The following is a 22,588-nucleotide window of genomic DNA, read 5'->3' on the forward strand; positions in this document are numbered from 1 at the left end:
ATATAAACAGCCACGTAGCATCACGCAGATGATGGCTGGACTGATTAGATGCACTAGAGACTTCACTTCCAAGCAGAAGGGAAACAGCAATTCTTAGTGCCTATAATGCCATTTACAGGGACATCAGCAGTAAAGAGACACTCTTCATTGCCGTGCACCGGGCGCTTGCAGGCGGCGTATCTGGGAATAAGTGCTGGAGAGCTGTCTTAGGCGGCTGCGCCACATCTCGTCACCTCCAGTCAGCTGCGTCTGCTGCGTGTACGTGTCTGCAGCCAACAGCGGGACAGTAGATATGCATCGGGCCTCTGCATACCTGGCCAAGGTAGCACCGGTCGCTAAGGGCTGGCGCTTTCCTTCTGCCCTAACATCCTTTGGGCCAAGCCACAGCAAACCAGAAAGCTCCGAGCCAAGGGCATGAAGCAAAACTGTCATTTTGGGTACCTGGAGGCACTACTCATGAAAGGGTCTTTGCACCCTCCAAAGGCAGAGTGAGCGTGCAGCCCTTCCTGGAGGAACAACGGGAGGGAGGGGTGCCTGCAGCGGGCAGGGGGATGCAGTCGAGAAGAGTCGGGATCTGCACAGAGACCTTCCCCACAACGCCGGAAGAACACCAAGGTCTCATCTTCCTCATATGCAACTGGCAGATGTAAGAACTGGCTTACGCCTGGACTTTGACCCAAGAACCTTCCTCCAGGGAGTGGATACCCTGCTCACAGCCCCCAGGAGCCCAAAGGCAGGAGGCTCCCCATCCACGCACCTGGGCACGGTACCTACAGAGGCAGCCGGGCGAGCTGCTTGAGAGCTCCTCGGGCCTTCGCACGATGCCTCTTACTGTGTGTTTTGGAAATTATGACAGCACAAGCATGCGCAAAATCAAATAAATTCTCATTTCAAGTGCCTCCATAATATCTTTGAGTCAATTAGCTGTTTAGGATGGGTTTTTTTCTAATTTAGCTTCCAAGATACACAGATGTTGACCTTGTGCAGGACACACTATAAATTTAATCAAACTAGAGATCTTAACTGCCAATTAAAACACGGAGAAATGGGGCAACCTTTACCCTGCATCGATTTAAAGGATAGAGGGAGGCAAAACCTGTTGGGATTTTTTTTTTTTTTTTTGCCTAACAGTCAAGAACACAATTTTTGTTGCTCACCTAGTAAACATCGATACATGCTACTGAGGAGGAAGAGCTTGAATTACTTGCTTAAAAATGCAGTGTATTGAATTTATGTCTTACTTGTTCAATTATGGTAATTTGGGAGCACTTCTGACACTTGTGCAATTGTGAATGCAGCTTGAGAATCTCAGGCTACTCACACTGGTGGCAGTTTACATAAAATTCACATTTTTATATGTTTTACGGTCATCTATTATTTCATAGTGGGAAAATGTAGAGTTATAGGTACGATTTATATTACGAGAGTGCCATCTCTTATTTGAATAGTTTAGCTTTTAAATGTCTGGTCTGTACTTAATCTGGTAACTGTGAAAGTTGATAGAGTTAGTGGCAAGTCAGTGGAGAATGGCCCATCATGGAATTATTAAAGCAGACAAGCACATTATCACTACGACAAAAGAACTTTACTGCAGTACCTTCCTCTCGCCACAGTATGTTTGCAACTGCAGCATCAGAAAATAATCAGGAAAAGAAAAAAAACAACAAAACAATGTCAAAATTTTCATTGAGCAAGTAACTGAATTAATACTCATGTTTACATGAACTGTTTAATTTGTGAAAACTCTGTAACATTCATTCAAATAAAATATCAGGAAAGATAGATATTTCTAAATACATTTGCTCCTTCTAGAGACAATTTTGAAACTTTGACATGGGAAAAATCCTCACTGACATGAAGCCAACTTTAGCCTGTGCAAAGATCAAAGTCTTACTAAAGAGAAGATGTTATCTTCCACTGTAATTGGAGGTATGGTACAGGCTGTGATATTCTGTACAGGTTCAATAAGCAAACATGACATCTTTCAGAAGCCTGAGACTGGCAGTTACAGCAGCTACACACTTTGCTGCATTCCTTCTTGGAATTTCATGCAACTACCTTCTCTTTTAGGATTCAAATACTCTTTGAAAGTACGTCTGCATTTGAATTTCTGTTTAAGGTACATCCAGCTATTTCTCAACATACTGTAATTTCCCTTGCTCAAGTATTCGAGGGAAAACGACCGATATTAACAAGAGTACATAAATCTATTTAATGAGGAATAGAATATATTTTCCAAAGAATCGCCATGAGAGCGCATATTTATGGCTAACTTCGTTTTCAATTCTTGCTCTATATTAACAGCCAGAAAAGTAGCTAAAATCCCATTTGCACCTAGCCTGTTAGTATCACCACGAACCCAGGCGATCTACCAAATAGTTAAGACAGCAGAATTAGGAAGGATCAGGCCTCTGGGAGCTTTTCCACTGGGGCAACTAATCACCTCCTTCATTAATTGTGTTTCAGGGACAGCGCGGTCAAGATAACGCTGCCGCACTCCTATGGGAGGCACGCAGCTAAGAGTGGCTGGGAGAAAATTTGCCTTTGAAGTGGAAGATAATTTCACACCAAGGGAAACCTATTGTGCTAGTCAGTGATGTAAACACAGGTAAAAGAAATAATTCAATCAGAACATTTTTCAAGCATCTAAATATTTGATAACTTTGACTTGTAACTGGCTTTAAAAGAAGAAGTCTTGACAGAAATCAGGGAAATTTATTTTCTGAAACCGCATATAATTCGACAAACCATTAGGTTTTGGACTCCTTTATATCTAAAACTATTGCCAATTTGTTACTGTAGTAAAGATGTTACCCGTACCCCACCCAGAACACTTCTGGCACATGAAAGGCATCATCGTTCTGGACGAGGAGATTTTACCTTCCTCACGTGGTTCCTTCCCAAAACAGTATCCAACCCTCTGATGAAAGCACGGACAAAACCGTCATTACCTTACGAGAAAGAGTCCAACATACCACGTGCAATGGACTGAACCATAAATTGCATGTATACCACTGCATTTAAATACACTTGAAAGAAATAAATACATGGAAAATTAAGCTTACGGGTCTTTCTTGCTGAGTCTTCTATGAAAAGTGAAGATATGTCCTCATCCACTCCCACCTCGTTTTTAGCAATGCAGGTATAGGCACCAGTGTCTTCATATCGAACGCTACTGATATGAAGTTCACTTCCGTTTGCTGTAAGACAGACACCCATAAACAGTGTTCCTCACTGCCGAGAATTGCTTTTACTGCCCTTAATTGCCTTCCGTTGCCGCAGCCGCCCGGCGACGGCTCGACAGGCTGGCTTCCCCTCACAATGTTTCCCACACATAAATAGAGGTATTTGGGGGGCTCTCACGAGAGCTAATGTTTTGCTTCTTTCCATTAGCACATACACACTCTGTGCCAGAAACAAAGAAAGAACAATCCCAAGTGCAAACAATAAATTACATTTCATTTACTTCTTCTTGTTAAAAAAAAAAAAAAAAAAAAAAAAAAAAAAAGTGCTTTGGCCTTAGTGGAGAAAAATTCACTTCAATTTTGCAATCTGTTTTTCATCAGATCACCAAAAACTTGGGGTTGGGAGGGATCTTGCTACAGTTCCTCCTATCGTTTTGCTTTCTGGAGCGGGACTGCTGCCTAAAACCTTCGGAAGATTTTGAGGTATCGCATCCAGCCAGGAAGGGATATTTGTGTCGCCAACACCGGTTGAGGGCTGCAATACACCACAGCCAGACTGGGGGGGGTGTGGGGAGGCGTTTAATATTTTTACACAGAAAATTGCAAATAAATATTTTTGCCTTTCATTGCGTCTGTTGCACCCTCATTTAAACAAGGACCAACAGGAGTCAAGAGCCTGATTCCCTCTGCAGAGGCGGGTCTGAGAAGATAGGTGAACCCCAGCCTGAGTCTCAGCTGACTTGCATCCAGTGTAGTCCTTTTACCTGAACAAATAATTTAATGCGTTTCTCTTCTGATTTGCACAGCTGTACACAAGAGGTGAGGCAGTGGAGAACCAGGCACACTGTAACACCGTTACCACTTATAGCAATCGATACTGTATTTCCCCAGAAATTCACAGGAGAAAAAGATAAAAAGAAAGAGCAGGGGTTTTGTAACACGATTTCCAACAACCGTGGCTTAGCGAAAGTACAAGAACTTCTAGTTTAAAGTGCAAAATAATCCTCCTTAATCCCCATCTACAATACTTTAATTAATCAAAATTCTGTTCTTACCTAGGAGCGTTAGTTGTTTGGATAGTTTTGGCATGATATCAATGCCGTTCTTTAGCCAGGTAATTCGGGGATTAGGGATGCCTTCGGCGTGACATTTGAGGCTTGCCGACACGCCAGGCTCCTGCGCCTGCGTTTCAGGGTAGACGCGAATCACCGGTGGCACTGCGGGAAACAAGGAATTGGCGACTTTAAACTCACCCGCCGGGTGCCACCCCTTGTCGGTGGCTCGCGAGCCGCTGCCTTCAAACGGCACGGCAGAAGAGGTCTGCTCCAAGAACCGGGGAAATAAGCAACGTCGTGGCTTTCAGCGCGATCTACAGGAATGGTTTTTCTACAGCTCAACGTTGGGGGCGGAAAACAGAAAATAATAATGGAAAAGAGTAAACTAATAAACCAATGCCAGGGAGCAGCCTCGATACCTGATTTTGTATTTAGACCATTCTTGCTTGTTCTTGCTTTCTTTCATTAAGTGAGGATTGAACTTAAGTGAAGTTGGATTAAAACCTAAGGCGGGTACTCACATATTTAAACATTAAACTCCAAACCTTCACTGAATCTAGTAAGGAAGGAATTGGAGTTCTTGCCTATTAGAAGTAGCATATTATTCAACATTTTAATTAAATATCCATCAGGAAATAGCCTGTACATTCACTACCTGTTATTCTGAACAAATGAAGTGTTTATACATCTCTTTTTTTCTGAGAGGCTTTCAAAATGTGACTTACCTTGTTTCAGGAAGGCCCCTCTGAACTATTTAATATACTCAATTGGCAGAACTACTAATTATATTACAATTTCAGACAAGTTCATTGATTTTCAATCATGTTGCCTTCATTGCTCAAATCAACAAGGCTTAATATCACCCATTAACTATTTCTTAACAATTTACTCACACACTTTAAAGAGAATTTGCACTATTGCAGTATCAGTGAAAAGTATCAGTGGGACCCTCCTTCCTTTCACCTCAAGGGACGTAATAAAAGGAGACGTGAGGATGTGCCGCATCACGGCTGATGGTATTTGAAGGGTGGTCATGGACTGCTGTGTTTCATAATCAAGCGGTCAACTTTTCTACCAGATTAGGAGATTTTGGGACTCATGATGTAACTGTTGAAAGGTGTACGGTTTTGTAAAACCGCGGTCAGAGTCAGATGTGGATGCCGATACGTGGGGGCCCAACTTCTTCCTCAAGGAAAATGAGTAACCTCTGCTATAGTGGAGGACTGAGGAAAATTTGTGGGGTTGTTTAGAAAGCCTGAATGGGTCAATAACAAACTTCCACTGGAAATCACTGGCTTAAGGTACCTAACTCACTGCTGTGTTTTTATATAGTCCATCATTAGGCTCCAGGACTGGCGAAATCAAATTGACTTAACAGTTGCTTTAGAATAAAACAAAATCTGTGTTTGCAGCTTGCTATGTGCCTATATATCCATATGGGGATAGTTTAAATAATTACATTCACTAGCGTATACTTTCCATCTTTCTATTTTTTATGGCCCTTACCAGAGAGAGATGTATTTTACTTCTGTCTTACCTACCAGCTGCCAAATATTAACCAGAGCTGAGTCATCAGCTTGGAAGGAAATCGGCCACGACAGAAAGCCCTCAAGTCTACTTGTTTTTTATAGCTTTAAAAGCAAGAGATTGTTCAAGTGTAATCTGAGAGGAAATGCCCGGGGGCAACTGGAGAGACAAAAAATGGGGACTTCTAGCAAAGGAATGGCTTTAGACTTCACCTCTGCACTGGACGTGTGGATTTACTTCCTCGTCTTCTATTTCTTTTACTTGAGAAGAAAAGAAAATGTGTTGTAAGATGCAGGGCAGTGAGTAAAACACCAGGTAAGAGCTCTTTAATCAGGAGGTTACCAAAAAGGCAAGGTCCGGTTTTTTGAGTTTGCAAATTCTAAATAAAAGCATTTACTAGCTTTTTATCTTCGCTTCCTCCCATCGCTGTCAGGGTTACAGCTCCTCCTGACTTCAGGAGGTGGCAGATCAAGCGGAAGGATGGCAAAGGAAGCGATCTGCTGCTGGAAATGGCTGGCAGCTGTCAGAGCCATCCCTGTATTTATTTAAGAGACAGTGTCCAAGCAATTCAGGGGAATAAGACTAAGAGTCAGGAGCTTCTGATTCCGTCTGTACCTCGGAAAATTAATTTAAATTTCTCGGAGTCAGTGTCTCCAGGCGTGATAGGATAAAGATGGTAATTTTTGTCGACTTTGACAATTTCATGAAGGTCCTGAACTCAACGCTTGTCTCACCTATGATTTGCTTGCTACTAGTAACATTTTTAGAATGAAATGGTTTAGGAACTGAGGTCCATTGAAAGTCTACGTCTATGGAAATTCAGACTCATAGATGAGAGGTGGTTTGTCTCCTACAAATGCATAGGAGAAAACTTACAATACCCAACCAGGTTAGATGCCCAAATCCTGGTGAAGTGAACGGGCGTTAGTACTTAATGTCCCCAGGTATTTTCCCAATTCTCCAGACAGAATCAGAATCGTATAGGTTGGAAAAGACCTTTAAGATCATCGAGTCCAACCATAAACCTAACACTACCAAGCCCACCACTACACCATGTCCCCAAGCACCTCAGCCAAACGGCTTTTAAATACCTCCAGGGATGGGGACTCAACCACTGCCCTGGGCAGCCTGTTCCAATGCTTGATGACCCTTTCAGTGAAGTAAAATTTCCTAATAGCCAGTCTAAACGGCACAAACCTGCCTCTTCTAGTCCACAAGCAACACTGACCCTCTCTGCCTGGGGGTTTGCCTGCCCCAGCCTCTCGCGGACAGACCTGTGTGCCCACGCTTGCAGCTAGCTACATGAAAACCAGCTCTGGAGCAAAGCCTGCGAGGTCCCGTGCCCCGTGCAGAGCTCTGCTCCTGCCAGGATACGGCCACCTGCCTGCAGCTGCCCGGCTCCAGGCGAGATGGAGATCCCCAAGCCGGGCTCAAGCCCTTCTCTAACGCATCCCAAACGGCCAAAGGCATCAGAGCAATTTTACTCCAAGCCTAGTGGTGTTTTCTCACCCACCAGCTCTTAACAGAGATAGAGCCCATCCCAGACATCACCTATTTAATGCTCTCAAAACCCGCGTGGGTTGGGCAGGTTTTCTTATAATGGTTGGCTTTAGGCTTTCCTCTTCATACGGAGACTCACGGCAGCACTCCCAATGACTGCCACAAGGATCACGCTCCCTAGAAACAGGGCGTTCCTTCACAAAGCAGAGTTTACTTGCATCTCTCTGGTTTTTGCCTCATACCACGTTAGTCTGCATGTGACTAATCTACGTATTTTACCTGCAGAGCTGAAAACACAACAGATTTATATTGCAAAAAGCAGCTCAGGGGTCCTAGACACTGAATCAATGTTCTGCATGAAAATTAGCTTAACTTAAAATTATAGCAAGGTGTCTTTTCAAGAGTGATTAATAAGGAAACTGCTTGTTTTCACCTAAAAAAGTGTGTGCTGCACCTCCATTCCTGCTCTCTTATCATCTTCCTGCTCCTGCCATTTTTAAACTTTTTATTTCTTCTCCCTTGTCTTACATAATTCATTGCACAGGTAAATTATTGCATGCAACTGCCTTGTGATAACAGCAAACTGCAGAATGCATTTTTATTGTCCTTGCTACAAATTAATACATTCCAAGTGAGCGCATTTTACTTTAAACTTGCAAAGATTTCAGCTCCAGACTTTGGAATATATGGATTATCCTTTGCTATTCCCCTTGGTGAATATATATCATTGCTAACCATTACTGTGTCTGCAGCCAAAGGCAATATAAAAATGCTATTATCTTAAGCAAAGTAGGAAAAAAGAGGTATTCAAACAAGTAAGAGATTGGGTAGATTGCCTACTACTGCATACTGAGTAGTACCTTAACTTGTGAGCAGACCGATTCATTACAATAAAACAGCTCAGGTGCTAAAGCACACGATGAGCACAGACGGCAGCATCAAGCCCCGAAGACACACGCTGCTGCTCTAGGACCTATGTACTCCAAAGCTTAATAATAATTAATAGATTAATCATTTGAGATATCTTAATCTTTCCATTTATGATTTGAAAGGAGTTTGCAGCATTATATGCTTTCTCTTGAAAAGCCACAGTAACAAAACACCTGCGTTTAAAACATCTCTCTGTTACTAGAAAATTTGTCCTATTGGACCCTTATAATTGGGCCGAGGATCGAATGGTTTTTTAAACCTGTTTTCAAGGAATACAATCTTCTGATTTATGCTGATGTTTTCCAGAGTGCAAGGACCAAGGAAAATGATGCCCTACACTCAGCAGTCTCTTGATTTGCAAACTATCAATTTTCATAGTTGATTACAATTTTATGAGATTCTTTACCCTCAGCAACTCTTTTTCTTCTTGAAAGTGATAAATTGCTTTTCCTCCCTACAGTTAGTGTGTGCGGTACACATTTCCCAAGCAATATCCATACATAGGAGAGAACATAATTCTCCTACTGTTCTTGGCTTCTCCTGATCAAAGATACCAGCATGCAAGATGAATTTTTCATTCTTAAACTTTGTGCTGCCTTTCAGCACATTCTTTTCTTCCAAAGACATTAAGGGCCAGGTGTATAAATACACTGACTTAAATTTTACCACTGCTGTGAACCCTAAGATTGATGAGCTCAACCCAAACCTGCCACATCAAACGTCACATGTGGGCTGCATTTCACATGTGTGCTTTATGCTTCTTGCCCAGAAGATGCGAGCCAGCGGTTTGGGGCATTCATCTGGTGGTCTTCACATTTTCCGCCTAATGGGATTCTCACCTCTGCTTGGCAAAATGAGCATCCGGATCTGCCCGTGTTATTTCTGATATTGTGAACCAGCTGATACAAAGGGAAGCACCGCACGCCATTCAGCAGTCGAGCAAAACAAACCTTCTTCTCCCTTTCAGAAGGCTGCTTTGGAGAAGATCTTTAGGCATGTCTAGGCTGTGCGATGCCCGATGCCGAGTCAGACAACGCGGAGGTGCTTTTAGCATTGCGTTGCAGCCTGGTGAAGCAGCCCAAGCACAGTGCTGCATGCGCGTGGCTGGGCTGTGCGGCACCGGCACAGCAGCAAGCGGCAGTAAGGACACCGCTTGCCTGCCGTGGACAAGGCACCGGCCTGTCTTCCAGCAGGACTTGACTGGGATGAAGCGAATTCACTTCCCTTGGGCAAGAAAAGAAACAGCCGTGACAATATACTGGGACGAAAGCAAGGCTTTCTATGGGTAAACTTTTGATAAATTTGCTTCGTCTGTAATACACTCACCTAGAGCTCTGAACCGCAGCAACTTTTAATTTTTGTCAAAATTGGGCTCTAAGCTTTCTATTTAAGCTTATATTTCCTAATTTCCTATATCACCTAATCAATGAGCTGTTAGAAGCCAGTGTTATGCTCTAAAAAGAGACAAAGGAGAAAGTAAGATAAAGAGAATATGTTGGATAAAAGCATATGAAGAGGGTCCATATAACTAGGATCAGATTCTTTTACAGAGAAAAAGGCAATAAAAGGAAAATATTTTGTAAGCTGGACTGATGGGCCTCAGTGGGAACAGTAAGCCAGGGCCCAGGTGGTACAAAAAGGATCAAAGGACGCTGGAAGAGTTACTGCAGCTTCGAAAAACGCTGAATTAACCAAAATGCAGTCTCGAAGCTGGAACCTGCCTGTACAGACACAGTGAGCTTGGGAAGGGTTGGGGATAAACCCTTTTACTTCCAGTTGCTCCTTCTATCTCTACTCTTTCCCAATAGAGAAGCTTGGAGTTTTCTCTATTAAGAAGAAAAAAAAAATTCTGATAGTTTTCATAGAATAAAAAACCCCTGTGTTTTTGATGTTAAAAGCGTATCAGTCCCTCCCTGGAGGAGACAGGCGAGCAGACACACCCGAGTTCCGGCTGACTTGGCTCTGTCACATTCTCTTACAGTTTTAGTCCAATACAGAAAAGCAACAAAACCCCTCCCGTGTTGAAGATGGAGTCTTTAGTTTGATACAGACAGACAGAAGCAATCCCCAGCGCTGAACAGAGCCCATCAACTATACTTAGATTCTCAGCATCTTCACTCAATTCAGCTCGGCTCAGTTTCTTCCCTCTACTCCTGTCAGGAGAAATTCCTCAGTTTGTCCTTTAAGTTACTAAAAACGGAGAAGGATTTCCTGGGCAGGGCTCTGCCTGGGGAACCCAACCATGCATCTGAAGGTAAGCAACACTGCCCTTGTCATCGGCGCTGCTGCCCAACATCAGTTGCTGGAGGAAGCCACAACACAGGCAGAAAAGGAGAGAATTTAGTGATGTGGGCAGCCAGCCAGCCACATCAAAAACTGCAAAAAACCCGGCTTTGCAAAGCCTAATGGCTCATTTGGGAATATCAGATGCTGTAAGACAAAGAGTTCCAGACCCTGCAGTGTTTTCTAGCAAGCCTGGATTGATACCAGAATGCAGGGCTTTTTTTTGCAGTATTTAGTGACTACGGAGCAACGTTAAAAAGCCAACGTGGACGGTGGGATTTTTGTATAACGGTGTTCTTGTATTAATAAGAAAAACCACATGCAGCTGTGGTGTGAAACTTCCATTTAAAAAGAAAATGGGATCTTTCAACAACAAGTTAAATCTAAGTGGCAGGCATGAGTACGAAACGAATCAACCCCTCCCCACGCTCCATCTAGCTTTCCTCTCATTCTGGTTTTAGTTTCAAAGCCTTTGGGCCTTATATTCTCAGTGATAATAAAGTCTACGTTGTTGCCTGCCAACTAAACTCCATTCAGACCTCATAATATATCACATAATATACACGGGATTAAGTTGTTAGCTCACATTTCTTTCAACTGCCATTCATCAAACAAATAGCACTTTGAGGAAGGAAACCTATTTTCCCAGCTGCAGCATGCACAATCTAGTTATCCACATTGCTGAGACTTTACAGTTTATCATCTCAAAAGGTGACAAATTATTATGTAGAAACATTAAGTCAGTTTTCATCCAAATCAACTGGATGCTTCGTGCTCTGCTCTAGGTACTCGCTGTGGGTGGGGAGCACTTACACCCGTCCAGAAGACCTGAGCTGCAGTCCAACCTAAAGCCCCCATCCACCACGGTGCTTCTTAAAGCGCATAAATACCCCTTTTTACTGTTTCTCTTCATGCCAGCCTCTCTCTGTTCACCTGTGTGTAGCTATCCGCTCTCACCAGTTGACAGCTCTCCTTCGTAGAGGTCTGCACGCATCCAGACAAAGAACCAAGTATTAATTTTCCTTCTAATATATCCCCTGTAATGAAGTTACTGAATTTTCCTGTAAAACTCCATACTTTCATAGCAGAGTAGGTTAAAATCTACCCATGGTGAGCAACGGATTACCCTGTCTCCTATTCTGAAGATACTGCTGGTCATGTTAGCACATGTAAATATGGGTTTAAAGTTGGATAACGATTTTGCTGCTGGGAAGGTGGATACTCCACGGGCTGGTCCCTCGATGAAATGCCGGTTTAAGCTAATGTAATTTCAAACTAAATCCGACTGAGTGAGTTTGAGGTCAGAAGAAAGATAGCAAACGCCTGAATATAAGTTTCACCAGATGCAAATGTGGTCCAGGGGACGGAGGTGAATGAGAATGCTGGAATATGGCCCGTGTGATTCTCTCACCTGTAAAACGGTTTGCCCTCATTTTGCAACCCAGTGGGCCATATCTTCAGCCCATGTAAATAGCCCGCAGTGAACCAAGCTGACTACAACCAGATAATAATCTGATATACAGCTGGGAGTTAGATAGCTAGTTTTGGAAACACTGGGCTGTATTTATTTAAATATCCTGGGCTATTTCATGCAACAGAAATGATTTTCTGGAAGAAGAAATTATTGAAGCAACACTTCTGTTGACAAAAGTAGTCATTAGTCTAAGAGATGCTTTGAAACACTGCTCTTAACTCTATGGAAATGTTATTGACAGCTTGTTTTACAGCTCGCATACCTGCTGAAGCCCCTGTAATTATACACGTCCCCCCTTGGTACCTTGCTTTTTGATTGCCTGCGCGATAGCACGAGTGAGCAAGCCCCGAGCTGCAGTCACTCTCGTACACAGACAATTTGGCGCGTGGCTTTTCACGTCTCTGTGCGAATGAGATTAACACGCAACTTTGCTTACAGGAACGTTTTTGTGGATTGTCATATACGCCATTTACTAACCATTCACCTGAAGGATGTGGGTCTGATACAGCTCTTCATAGCCGTAGGCATGACAGGTGTAATTGCCCATGTGAATAGTCGTTACCTTGCTGATGTAGAGCGAATCGTCTTCTCCAAAATCCTGTATGTAACAAAAGACAGGAAAGGTGCCTTATTATTTAGTAAAAATATTTTAAACACCACGTGAAGGCAGACTACCTGCTCAGTGGTTTCGATAGCATTGCGGCTTGGGAACACAGCTTGACTTTTGAACAGTAAGTTTTAAAGTTCATAAATCAACATGCAGGGAGAAAATGAGCGGCAATTTAAGAGTAAGGCAAAGTAACTCATCTGAGAACATGAACTTTTGTGCTGGTTGCTAACAAGGTGCTCTTTGCACATAAAAAAGATGGCAATCTCCAGCTGTTTAATTTATGGGGGAATTTAATATCTACCCGTTAACCTCAGATGCATAAAATGCTAACTTCTGGGTGGGTTAAGGTTTCCTTTATCTATGCCGGTTCTTAGAAAATGCACTGTAACCTTGAGACTTGATGAGAAAGAACCGAAACAGTTTGTCACTTATCTCAGACACTTATCTCCCAGGCAGGAGGCAAGGAAGAAGACAAGAAGCATTTTCTCAAAGAAAGTTGTTTTGATCTGTAACTGCTTGACAAGTATCTTTCTTTATCCCTTTCATCTGCCTAGATCTGCTCTTGCACTAGTTCAGTTTTTGATTATAGATGGGGAGAATATGAGTTAGTAGAGAGGTTTTGGCACTTGAATATGTTGTACAAGTGCCCTGCTTAGGAATTTATTTTGAATTATAGTTAACAGAACCCCAGCACCGGCGGGTATACGAAGCAGCTTCTCTTGTTACTCCATTAATGTTCAGACTTCTGCAGCTCCAGAATGTTTGTACTTCTATGCAAACCCAGAAGGATACATTTGAAAAACAGTTCATGAGCTTAAAGAATGATTTTTCTTTAATTAGCTCCACGCGTGAAGCGTGCTAAACTAAACTCTTTGCGAATTTCACTGACAAAGCATGGTAAAATTCAACTTAGAATCAGGGTGGCACAAACCTAGTACAATAGCGTTGAAGAGTGGTTTTGCTCGTGAAAACCCAAGGATTTTTTTTCAAATTTCCCTTGTGTAGGTAGAAATCCAGCCCGCAGCCAAGGGGTGTGCTGGGAAAGCCGCTGCACGCAGTCGTGCCTTCTGCCACCCTTGTCCAGCACGGCCATGGGGAGCCAAACGGAAGCACAGCACTGTAGTGCGGGGAGGAGGCGAAAACTCACAGCCAGGGTCTTCCAGCATGACTTGATCGAACCTACCAGGGTGGATGGCATAGAACGGGAACGCAAATTTGCTCTGCTGGTTGGGCATCAAGAACCGGGGATTTGTTCTGCTGGTTGGGAGTCAAGAACTTGGGTCCCAATTTCTTTGTGATGGAGAAAGGGAATCCAGGCACAGAGGTGCTGACGCCGCTCCCTCTCCCTGCTGCGCCCGTGGCAGGTCCAATGCTACAAGGGATCATCCTCATCCATGCTGTTACTGCCAAACCCCCTGCCAGGTGCTCAGAAATTATGAGCAAGAGTTGTTTGATCATCGGATGGGCTGCTTTCTAAACCAAAATCATTTGGGGCTCCTTATATCCCACATTTCCTGCCTCTTCAGGGTGTATCTGCTTTACAGCTTGAAGCTTTCCTTTCCAGCCACGACACTTCGAACATTTTTCGAAGGAAGCCGCGATCCTGAGGCAGACTTGCAATGCCAGCTGGCACCCTTAAAGCAAAGTACAAAGTAGCCCGTCTCTTGCAGTGTGGGATTGATCTGGCACTACTTCTGCTGGCTCTTGAATCTTCTCCAGTAACTTCTGTCTGGCACCAGCGAAACGTCTTCATGCCTCTCCTCTCAGTGGTAGGCCAGCACTGGCAGGGGGGAAGGGAAGTTTGGGAACTCGCCGAGTTTTTAGACATGTTACAAGGCAGATTGAGAGCGAGCACTGAGAAATACAGAGTTTACAGGCAGGACAACAACCCTTCCCAAAGCACAGACCTTGACCTGAGAGGGCACAGACATAACCACCCTGGTTCTGCTATCTGCTACCCTAAGGCACGCGCTGCCCCAGCGTGCAAAGGTATGAACAGTTATAAAGACTAAGAGTGAACCCATAGATGATCCTGAAATTCATTATCTATCATCAAAAGCATCTCAGATATTACGGCCACCTTGGGTGTTTGGCATCTACAGTATGGGATAAGCTGGTTAAGCTACCTGATACATTATTACAAATATCTACTCAAAAATTCCCATTTCACGTATTTGCCTGTTTTCTGGCCAGCTAGATCTTTCCTGCCGGAAAGCAAAGATGCATGAGTAACTGCAAATAGAAAACCTATCAGCCCTGTTCAAATGATATTTGCATGAGATAGAGAAAATGCTTGCAGTGGAGGGGACTTAATAACAGTTTTTAAAGTTAATCCCAAAGCAACTCAAATTGAGTTTAGATCAATAAAAGCAGCATGGCTACTTTTATGGAATGATTTATAAGGAGTTATGGAAAAACAGGACAATAAAATCTTCTCTCTTTTAAGTATGTTGCTTCCTTTAAGATATCTCAGAAAAATATTATGAATGCTTGGTTTGTGCTCTGTAATTGTCTTTTTATGGACGATCTGTTTTTTTCCAATGCATACAAATGTATTAATATAAGTAAAGACCCTTGCAAAAACAAACTGATGCAAGATTATAGTATTATTCTCTTCCTCTCCAAATGCATTTTTCTTGTAAAGAGAAGCTTATAGTGGTAAAAGCATGGTTTATGACTTTTAAAAACTATTTTCTGACTTCTGGCACTTAAAAGAAGGTTATCAAATACGATTTAGGTTAACACCGTATCATTTATGTCAGGCACAGAAGGAAATTATCTGCCCTGTATTAGAGCTTGCACACACACAGTAAATTCACATCAGAGTACAACATTATTAAGAATGACTAGTATTAGATGTGGGAAGAAAAAAGTGATTATGAAATTTAGGTTCAATACCGAACCTTTTGTTGCTACAAAAAGAATAGTGAATTCTCTAACAAATTAATGACTCTTTCCATGTGTTTGTTTATCGCAGCTCACGGTTTCTCCTTATGTTTCCCTGTGGATATAATTAGTACATTAGGATTTCACAGTTACATTTTATATATATGCATGCATTCTTACGCACGAGGACTTTCTGTGTGTATTTTACAAAGGTGTACTTGGAAGTGCTGTAAAAACCCAAGCCCTAGAGCATTAGGAAATGATGAGTCTTTGATTCCTTAACAGCCTCTAGCTCTCCACCCTACACTCGTCTCGGCCAGGAGTCCTGCAGCGCAGCGGGAAGGCGGGCGGGCGGGCAGCGGGCAGCCCCGGTACGGGGGCTAGCGCCCACCTCCTCCATCCTGCACTGCCTTCGGGAGCTCTCAGGAGCTGCTCCGGTGCATCTCTTGCCACTGCCACGGTATTAACCGGGGCGTCAGTGAACACCCACAGCGCTCAGCTGCTGCTCTGGCTTGCTGGGAAGCAGTCCTCGACAGGGTTTAACGCAATTTGATCAAGCTGAGAAGGGAGGCAGGTCCACAAGGACTTTTTGCCTCTCAACGCCGTGTATCAGGGTAGCGGGAGCTCTTTGAACAAAAGTTCTCAGAAACTGTTTAGCACAAAACATTTTTAGAGACTCAGGTTCTGAGCTCCTTCCCTCCATCCAGACACGCACACGTAAGCTCGCTGGGAGAAGTGGCAGGGGAAAGGATGGGGTGGGCAGAGGGAACAGGAAGAATTCACGCTGGAGAAAGGCAGCGGAAACATTTCATGTGCTTTGACTTTTTTCACATGGCTTTTGCTTGCAAAGCCAGGTTTCCAGGTCACCACGAGCCTGAAAGCAGTCAGAGGGAACCATAAACATGTACAAAACTCATGTAACGTAATTCTTCTCTCCCTGAAACTATGCCACCTTTAAAGCAGAGTATCTCAAGGCTGTCCAGGAGTCTCAGCGAGTGCTGCACACCCCCTGGGAGCTGGGGCTGCCCTACTCCTACCCCCAGTAAAGCCCAACGATGAACTGAAAAGACATTTTTATGTATCATCCGTCCCATGAAAAAGGATAGGAGAAAGGCAAAAAAGTAACTTCTGAGACATGGTTTTCCTCATTTACCACCGAAGGTGAATTTTCTTGTGAAGAGGAAGAAACAGAAGCGATGACAAGGGAGACAGAAAGCATTCTAACCGCACAAACTGATGAGCCTTGCATCAAAGCAGCCAGATAAGGATAGGGTGTTCATCACCTCTATTTTATGAATTTCATTATAAAATGATGTTACATGTTCTGGTAAAAAAAAATAATTTAGTAAGCTATGCTTATAATTTCTCATAATTGATAAGGTCGACTAGTGGCAGATGATAAATTGACTTCTTCAGCGGTTTGTCTCATGTCTTCTCTCCCTTTTTCAAATAAAAATTTCTCTGCCCTTCATGAGCTTCTTTTATGTCTTGCAGTTACCCTTCAAATAAAGGGCTGATTAAGTGACCTCAGGATATGTTTTAACTTTTCAAGATTAAAAAAAATGCACCACCCTGCATTTTAAATTGATAACAGCTCGGTAATCTAAAAAAGAAAAAAAAAAAGTTGCTACTGCACACAGTCAATTTCAAAAAATAACAGCAGATCTTAGAAAACGGATATGTACTTTTTTTTTGTATTGTATTTCCTTTCCATCACTACTGATTACCCAAGGCATCGGTCTCTCCAAACAGAAGATTTTTTCATATTTATTTATCCCATTCCTTCCTTCTAACGCATTCCCTGGTCATGCAATCTGCTGCAGCTCGGAGACACCGCGCTTAGAAATGTGTAAAACATTGCATATTGCTTGTAAATCTCGCTCACATTCTGTCTCAAGTGAAATGCAATACGCGATTGTAATGCCACAAATCTCCCGCTCTGACAGCCAGGGACGCAGCCGGCGGAGAGGGAGCCCGCGTTAACCCGGGGATGCCGAGCCGGCGGCCGGGGGCGATGCCGGAGGGTGCGGGGCACCGGCCGCCCGCCTTTTTTGCCCATTTCAGACGCTTTTTCATGAAGCTTTCTAACATGCGTTGGGGTTGTTCCAGAACGGAAACATATTTAAAACCCTTTAAATTTTTGGCAAAGAGAATCACTTGTTTTCCAGGAAGCCTTAGTTTGAGGGGGAATTAGCATAGAGTAGATTCAAGCTTATTATTTTTTAGTATAACTTCCAGTTCTTTGAGAAAAAAAAGACTTGCCTTACAGCTATAAACAGGAAGAAGGAACAGCAAAACAAGTCCCAGTGACACGAAACCAGACGAGCTCCCCATCTCCCGGCACGCGCCACGCCGCGGTACGGCACTATGGGGTACAGACGCCCCGGGCGGCAGCCGCTGCCCAGCCCACGTGATTTTAAACCTACGCAGTGATTTTAAACCACCCCGGTTAGGTACTGAATGCTCCTAATATACGTTGGGGCTGAGTCCCAAAGACGGTTGATACCCCCTCGCCGTGCTGGCTTAAAAGTGTCCACAGCTGAAATAACGACAGAGGGAACGGAGCTCCCCGAGTGGTTCCTTCTCTTAGGAGAATCCCACCGGGTGCTGGGATTTCTTCCTAAATAATAACGCGCTTCACTTTTAGACCCTTCCCTTTCAGTCCCTTCCGCCAAGCCCAGGGAAGCAGGGAGCCTTCCCCATGTGGTTTCAGTGCCTACTGACAAAACCAGTCCCGGCACTGGGGCTAGCTGGTGTCACTGGTTTTCCACTAGACGAAGAAAAACACCATCACGATTTCATAGTAACCAGCACAGCAACGAAAATGTATTAACCAGTTCACGTTAAAAAAGCTTGCCTGATCCTCAGAGTCCCAGAAATCTCTCTCTGATAATGTTTACAGGATTTTAAAACAAAATGTACCCAAGCGTTTAATGAGATTATTATTATGCAAAATCTACAACAATGGCTATCACTTTGAAAATGATTTCTCCTCACTAATCAAATGTCTCTGATCTTTTTTACAATAGATTCATGAGTGATTCATATAAAAATAATAAAAACTAAATTAGTCATGGGCTCTTAAATCACTTTCTTTGGTGCTTTTAATAATTCATTTCCAAGAGACAAGCTGAGAACTTACGCTTCATTAATATTATTTGTTCTTGGTTTCACACATGCTATCACTTTAGTAATTCACATGGAGAAAAATTCAGCCTTAAGCAAATGCTAGAAAACTATTGCAAACACAGCCTGATGGGGTATTAATTTATCTTTTCTTGTTTTTCTGCTCAAAGAATTTAGCACAACATAAGACTTTGCTGGTGAGCCAAAAAAGTTTTTGGCTTGAACGTATGGAAATGAACTTTTTAGATAGTTGTGCAATTATAATATAGATAAAAATGGATGACTCTCATATCCTGAGAAACTCAGAGACAATACAACGAGGAAAATCGATGGTAGGTCATCCGGCCAGAGCGGTTGGAAGGGAGGAATTAGCATACCAGGGACGGGACTCAGTGAAATGTTTCTATTAATTGGATCTACTGGACGTTTCAGAGAAATGCAAAGACCATGACTGAACAGGTAAGTACCAATCTTGGGAGGAAATGATATTCATAAACTCCAACTTTCTCCCTACAGTACAGAGGTAGATAACTGGGATTAATGGCTTTTGGTCTGTAATTCAATTATCAGTTGCAACAGTCAGAGCAGGTACGGGAGAGTACAACTGATTTCAGAGTCCTAATTCATCTCATTCTCATTTTTTTTCTAATGCATTTTTTTTAAGCATGCCAGTCTAGTTACCTTAAGAGTTGACAGCAGATGGGCTCGCTCCTTTCTTCTTGCTCATTTTTAGAAGATTCACATTGCATTCATAGTTCTGCTTTTCTGCTATAACACCCAGACCGAGTACATGCCATTCATCTGTAGGAGAGTTGCATCTAACACCTCAGGTTTCTCAAAAATTTCACAAGGAATGTGCCCTATATGCCTCTCAAAAATGCAAGCAAAACAAAACCACCCCAGAGTAACATCTTCCTCCGCAAAAATGGGCTGTTTAGGAAGGTGAAGCCTTATACTCCACCGGCTATTTAGGACCCGGTGAAGAACTCCATTGTCTCCATGAAGGTAGTTCTGCATTTGCAATAATCACCTACAAACTTTGGGCTGTGACCCAAAGATGAGCTATTCCACTGAAGGGACAAGTGGATACAAGTTCTGTGATCTTCATTATAGCAAAGAGAGAGATTATATATATATATTCTGAAAATATTGTAAGTATTAATTTTCCACTTGACCTCTATTTTAGAGCCTGCAAAGACCTAAGATACTATAAGCACTGTGCAATTTCTTAAACTTGCATTTGAAAGAGAAAAAACTTGGCTTTAAACATGCAACTTCCTGTAATTTACTCCCATGGCTGTATTACTGCAGCATCTAGGATGACACAGGGTTTGATCATTTTAACAGCCCGATTTCTATTAGCAGGGTATTAAGTGGGGTTATTCACACATGATCTTTTTATTATTTAACAGTGAAACTACATTAAAACCATCAACAGGAATATATCGCCTTCATACAGCCTGTTTTAATGAGAAATCTAATCCAAACGACTTGCACTTTAAAGGTTGGCCATTTGCTTTGGGTTTCAAATATTACACATGGAACAACAGACATTCACATGAACACGCATGAAATGCGCATCAAGGCAGGTAGGCACAGATCCTGTTAGAGCCATGAGATATACAGGGAGGTGGATCTTCCTGGTGCACAGGTAGATAAGGAATATGAGCAACCAACGATTTAGGAGGTGGTCTGTGCCCCCCCAGACTCGCTTCTGCCACCTCCACACGCTCTTTGCACCACGGACCTGGCAGAGGTTTGGTGGGCGGAGATGGAGGCAGGCTTGGATTCGGCCAGAGTAAGGCACACAGATTTGTATGGGGAGGAGGAAAACCCGTTTGGAGAAAAGAATCACTCCTTTTGCTCCGAGCAGGGACTTACGTCTCCGGGCTCAGCCTACGTATCGCAGGTGCCTCCGGGGTTCTGGGTGATGACAGGAACCCCACCAGCAAAACCCAGACTTTCTTCACATGGCCTTAACAAAGGCAAGAATGGCTGAAGGTGAGAGCAGAGGTCTCTCTGAGTTTCCTTCCCCTGACGGGAGGCAATGGCAGAGGAGATGCATGGGAACTGGGCGAGCCTTAGCAGGACACGCTGCTGCGCTCCCGTCAGCCGCTGCTCAGCCATTTCCCAAACTGGGGACTTGGTCCTTGTGATGGACAGCTTCTCCCCCCAGCCCTGGACTTGTTTCATCGCAGCTTCAACCCATTTGCCTTTCAGCCTGCGTGACATCCCGACACTATAATGCAAAACCAAATATGCATGAAGTTGGTGCAGGGGCTCTTCTGGACGGGAACATTCAAGATTTCTTTGAGAATTTGCCATGTGGACTTCTTACTGGACATTTCTCCATGTACTTTGTGCAAGATGAGCTGACTGATACACACAAGTGACAATGGTAAACGAATGATATGCTGCATTGTGTTAACTCGTGGCAGCATGCTTTTTAAGGGCAATTATTGATTTTTCATCAAACAAGGAGAAAGACAAGTCACAAAGTAGCTGCAAAGCACCCTCACTCCCCTGCCTTTAATCCCCTTCTGCATCAGCAGAAATGAAGAAACCTGTATTTCAATGATCTGTAATGTCTGTAATGAGAAGCTTATTTTTGAACTAATGATCTAATGCAGATTTGAGTTAAAGTGTACGGATTAATACGAAATGAATAATGAAAGATACTCATGAATTTATGTTATAGCTACCTGCATTACACTTGGTAATTCACCAAATTCTTATCTACCTGTATTCTGTAACATTTGTTTTCTTCGGGTAATATCCTCTTCTCTGTTGTTTGCGTACGCTTTCACCATGCTTCTGGAGGATAAACTTTTGTTTATAAATTTTGTTTATAAATGTACGTATGTTTCTCTGGAGATAACGTCAAATCATGTGAAACAATATCCTATAAATACTGTATAAATACATCTGGCTCCATGAGGAGTTTGATGTGTTTTCAAATTGAGGAATGCTTTCGTAATCACATGTTTGGGAACACATACTGCTTGTCTAGGGGACAAAAGTATATTATTTTGAAAGATGACACATTTTAACCACTTCACTCTTTGTAGTCAGAAATCAATTCATAGCTATCACAGTCTTACAGTTTCAGCTACATTATAGTTATTTTCTGCATGAGAAAAGTTGATATGACTTTAAAAAAGTACAGCTGCAAAGGGACTTCTAATGGATAAATAATATGGATGGGTAATTTATGAATAAATCATATTTTTGTGCTAAAAGCAATCCTAAATGTTTGCAAGAAAACGAGTTTAATTACATGTACCATTAAGATGGCTCTTTTGCAAATAGCTATGTGACAACTCACTAACAGATTTCTTCACAGACAGGACAAGACAAATTATTAATATGTTGCTTATGAAAGCTTCTGATTAAGAGAGCAATGAAAAGTTCTTAATATTTTGTTGCCAATCAAGATACCACATAAAAATGATTTAAGCAATGCACTTAAAACAACCCAACCAGGCTTTATAGTAATCTTCAGCCTTTCAGTTCTGCGCAAATTTAGGACTATCTAGGTTTTTGTTGACCGTCTTTGTCACTTCTAGTATTAATCTGGAACACAGTCAGCCTTCTCATATCACATTTGTCAAGAATCTGGAGAGAATAAAGCCACGAAGGACTTTTCAGCTGTGCCTCCCCCGTGCTGCTCTCACACCTTGTTGGAGGGATTCTGTTTTTTCCAGAACTGGGCTTCTATTTTCATCTGATTTCCTGAATTAGCATTTAGAAGAGAAAGAATTTAATTGAAATATAATACGAGGATTTTTCCAAGTGTGCGAATATCCTGTAGGTTTGTATGTGATTACCACTGTGCCAGGAGCAGGGAGGATTTTCTTGAAGTTAAAAAGGTACAATTAATCTCCTGTTGCACTTCCAATTAGCCAAATTGGTAACCTTATTGTGAAAAGCAGAAATGCAATCGAGTTTCTGCTTGAGGCGTACTAAAAGAAAACTGAAGTAATTTAATTAACTGACTTCAAGTATATTAAGA

At 42.6% G+C, this 22,588-nt stretch overlaps 1 protein-coding gene across 3 annotated transcripts in view; it reads right to left on the minus strand.

Moving 5' to 3' along the window:
- Nucleotides 1-22,588, minus strand: part of FSTL4 (follistatin like 4) — a 243,464-nt gene that overhangs the window by 14,784 nt on the left and 206,092 nt on the right. For 2 of the 3 annotated variants that reach the window (XM_075509797.1, XM_075509799.1), the window contains 4 exons: nt 12,432-12,552; nt 4,241-4,402; nt 3,066-3,200; nt 1,598-1,624 (listed from right to left, as the gene is read on the minus strand). In XM_075509797.1, coding sequence (XP_075365912.1) covers nt 1,598-1,624; nt 3,066-3,200; nt 4,241-4,402; nt 12,432-12,552 — 445 coding nt within the window. The remainder of the gene's footprint in view (nt 1-1,597; nt 1,625-3,065; nt 3,201-4,240; nt 4,403-12,431; nt 12,553-22,588) is intronic. The other variant, XM_075509798.1, reaches the window with a different exon arrangement.

This window comes from Mycteria americana, chromosome 8 (genome assembly GCF_035582795.1).
Source record: "Mycteria americana isolate JAX WOST 10 ecotype Jacksonville Zoo and Gardens chromosome 8, USCA_MyAme_1.0, whole genome shotgun sequence".
Lineage (NCBI taxonomy): Eukaryota > Metazoa > Chordata > Aves > Ciconiiformes > Ciconiidae > Mycteria > Mycteria americana.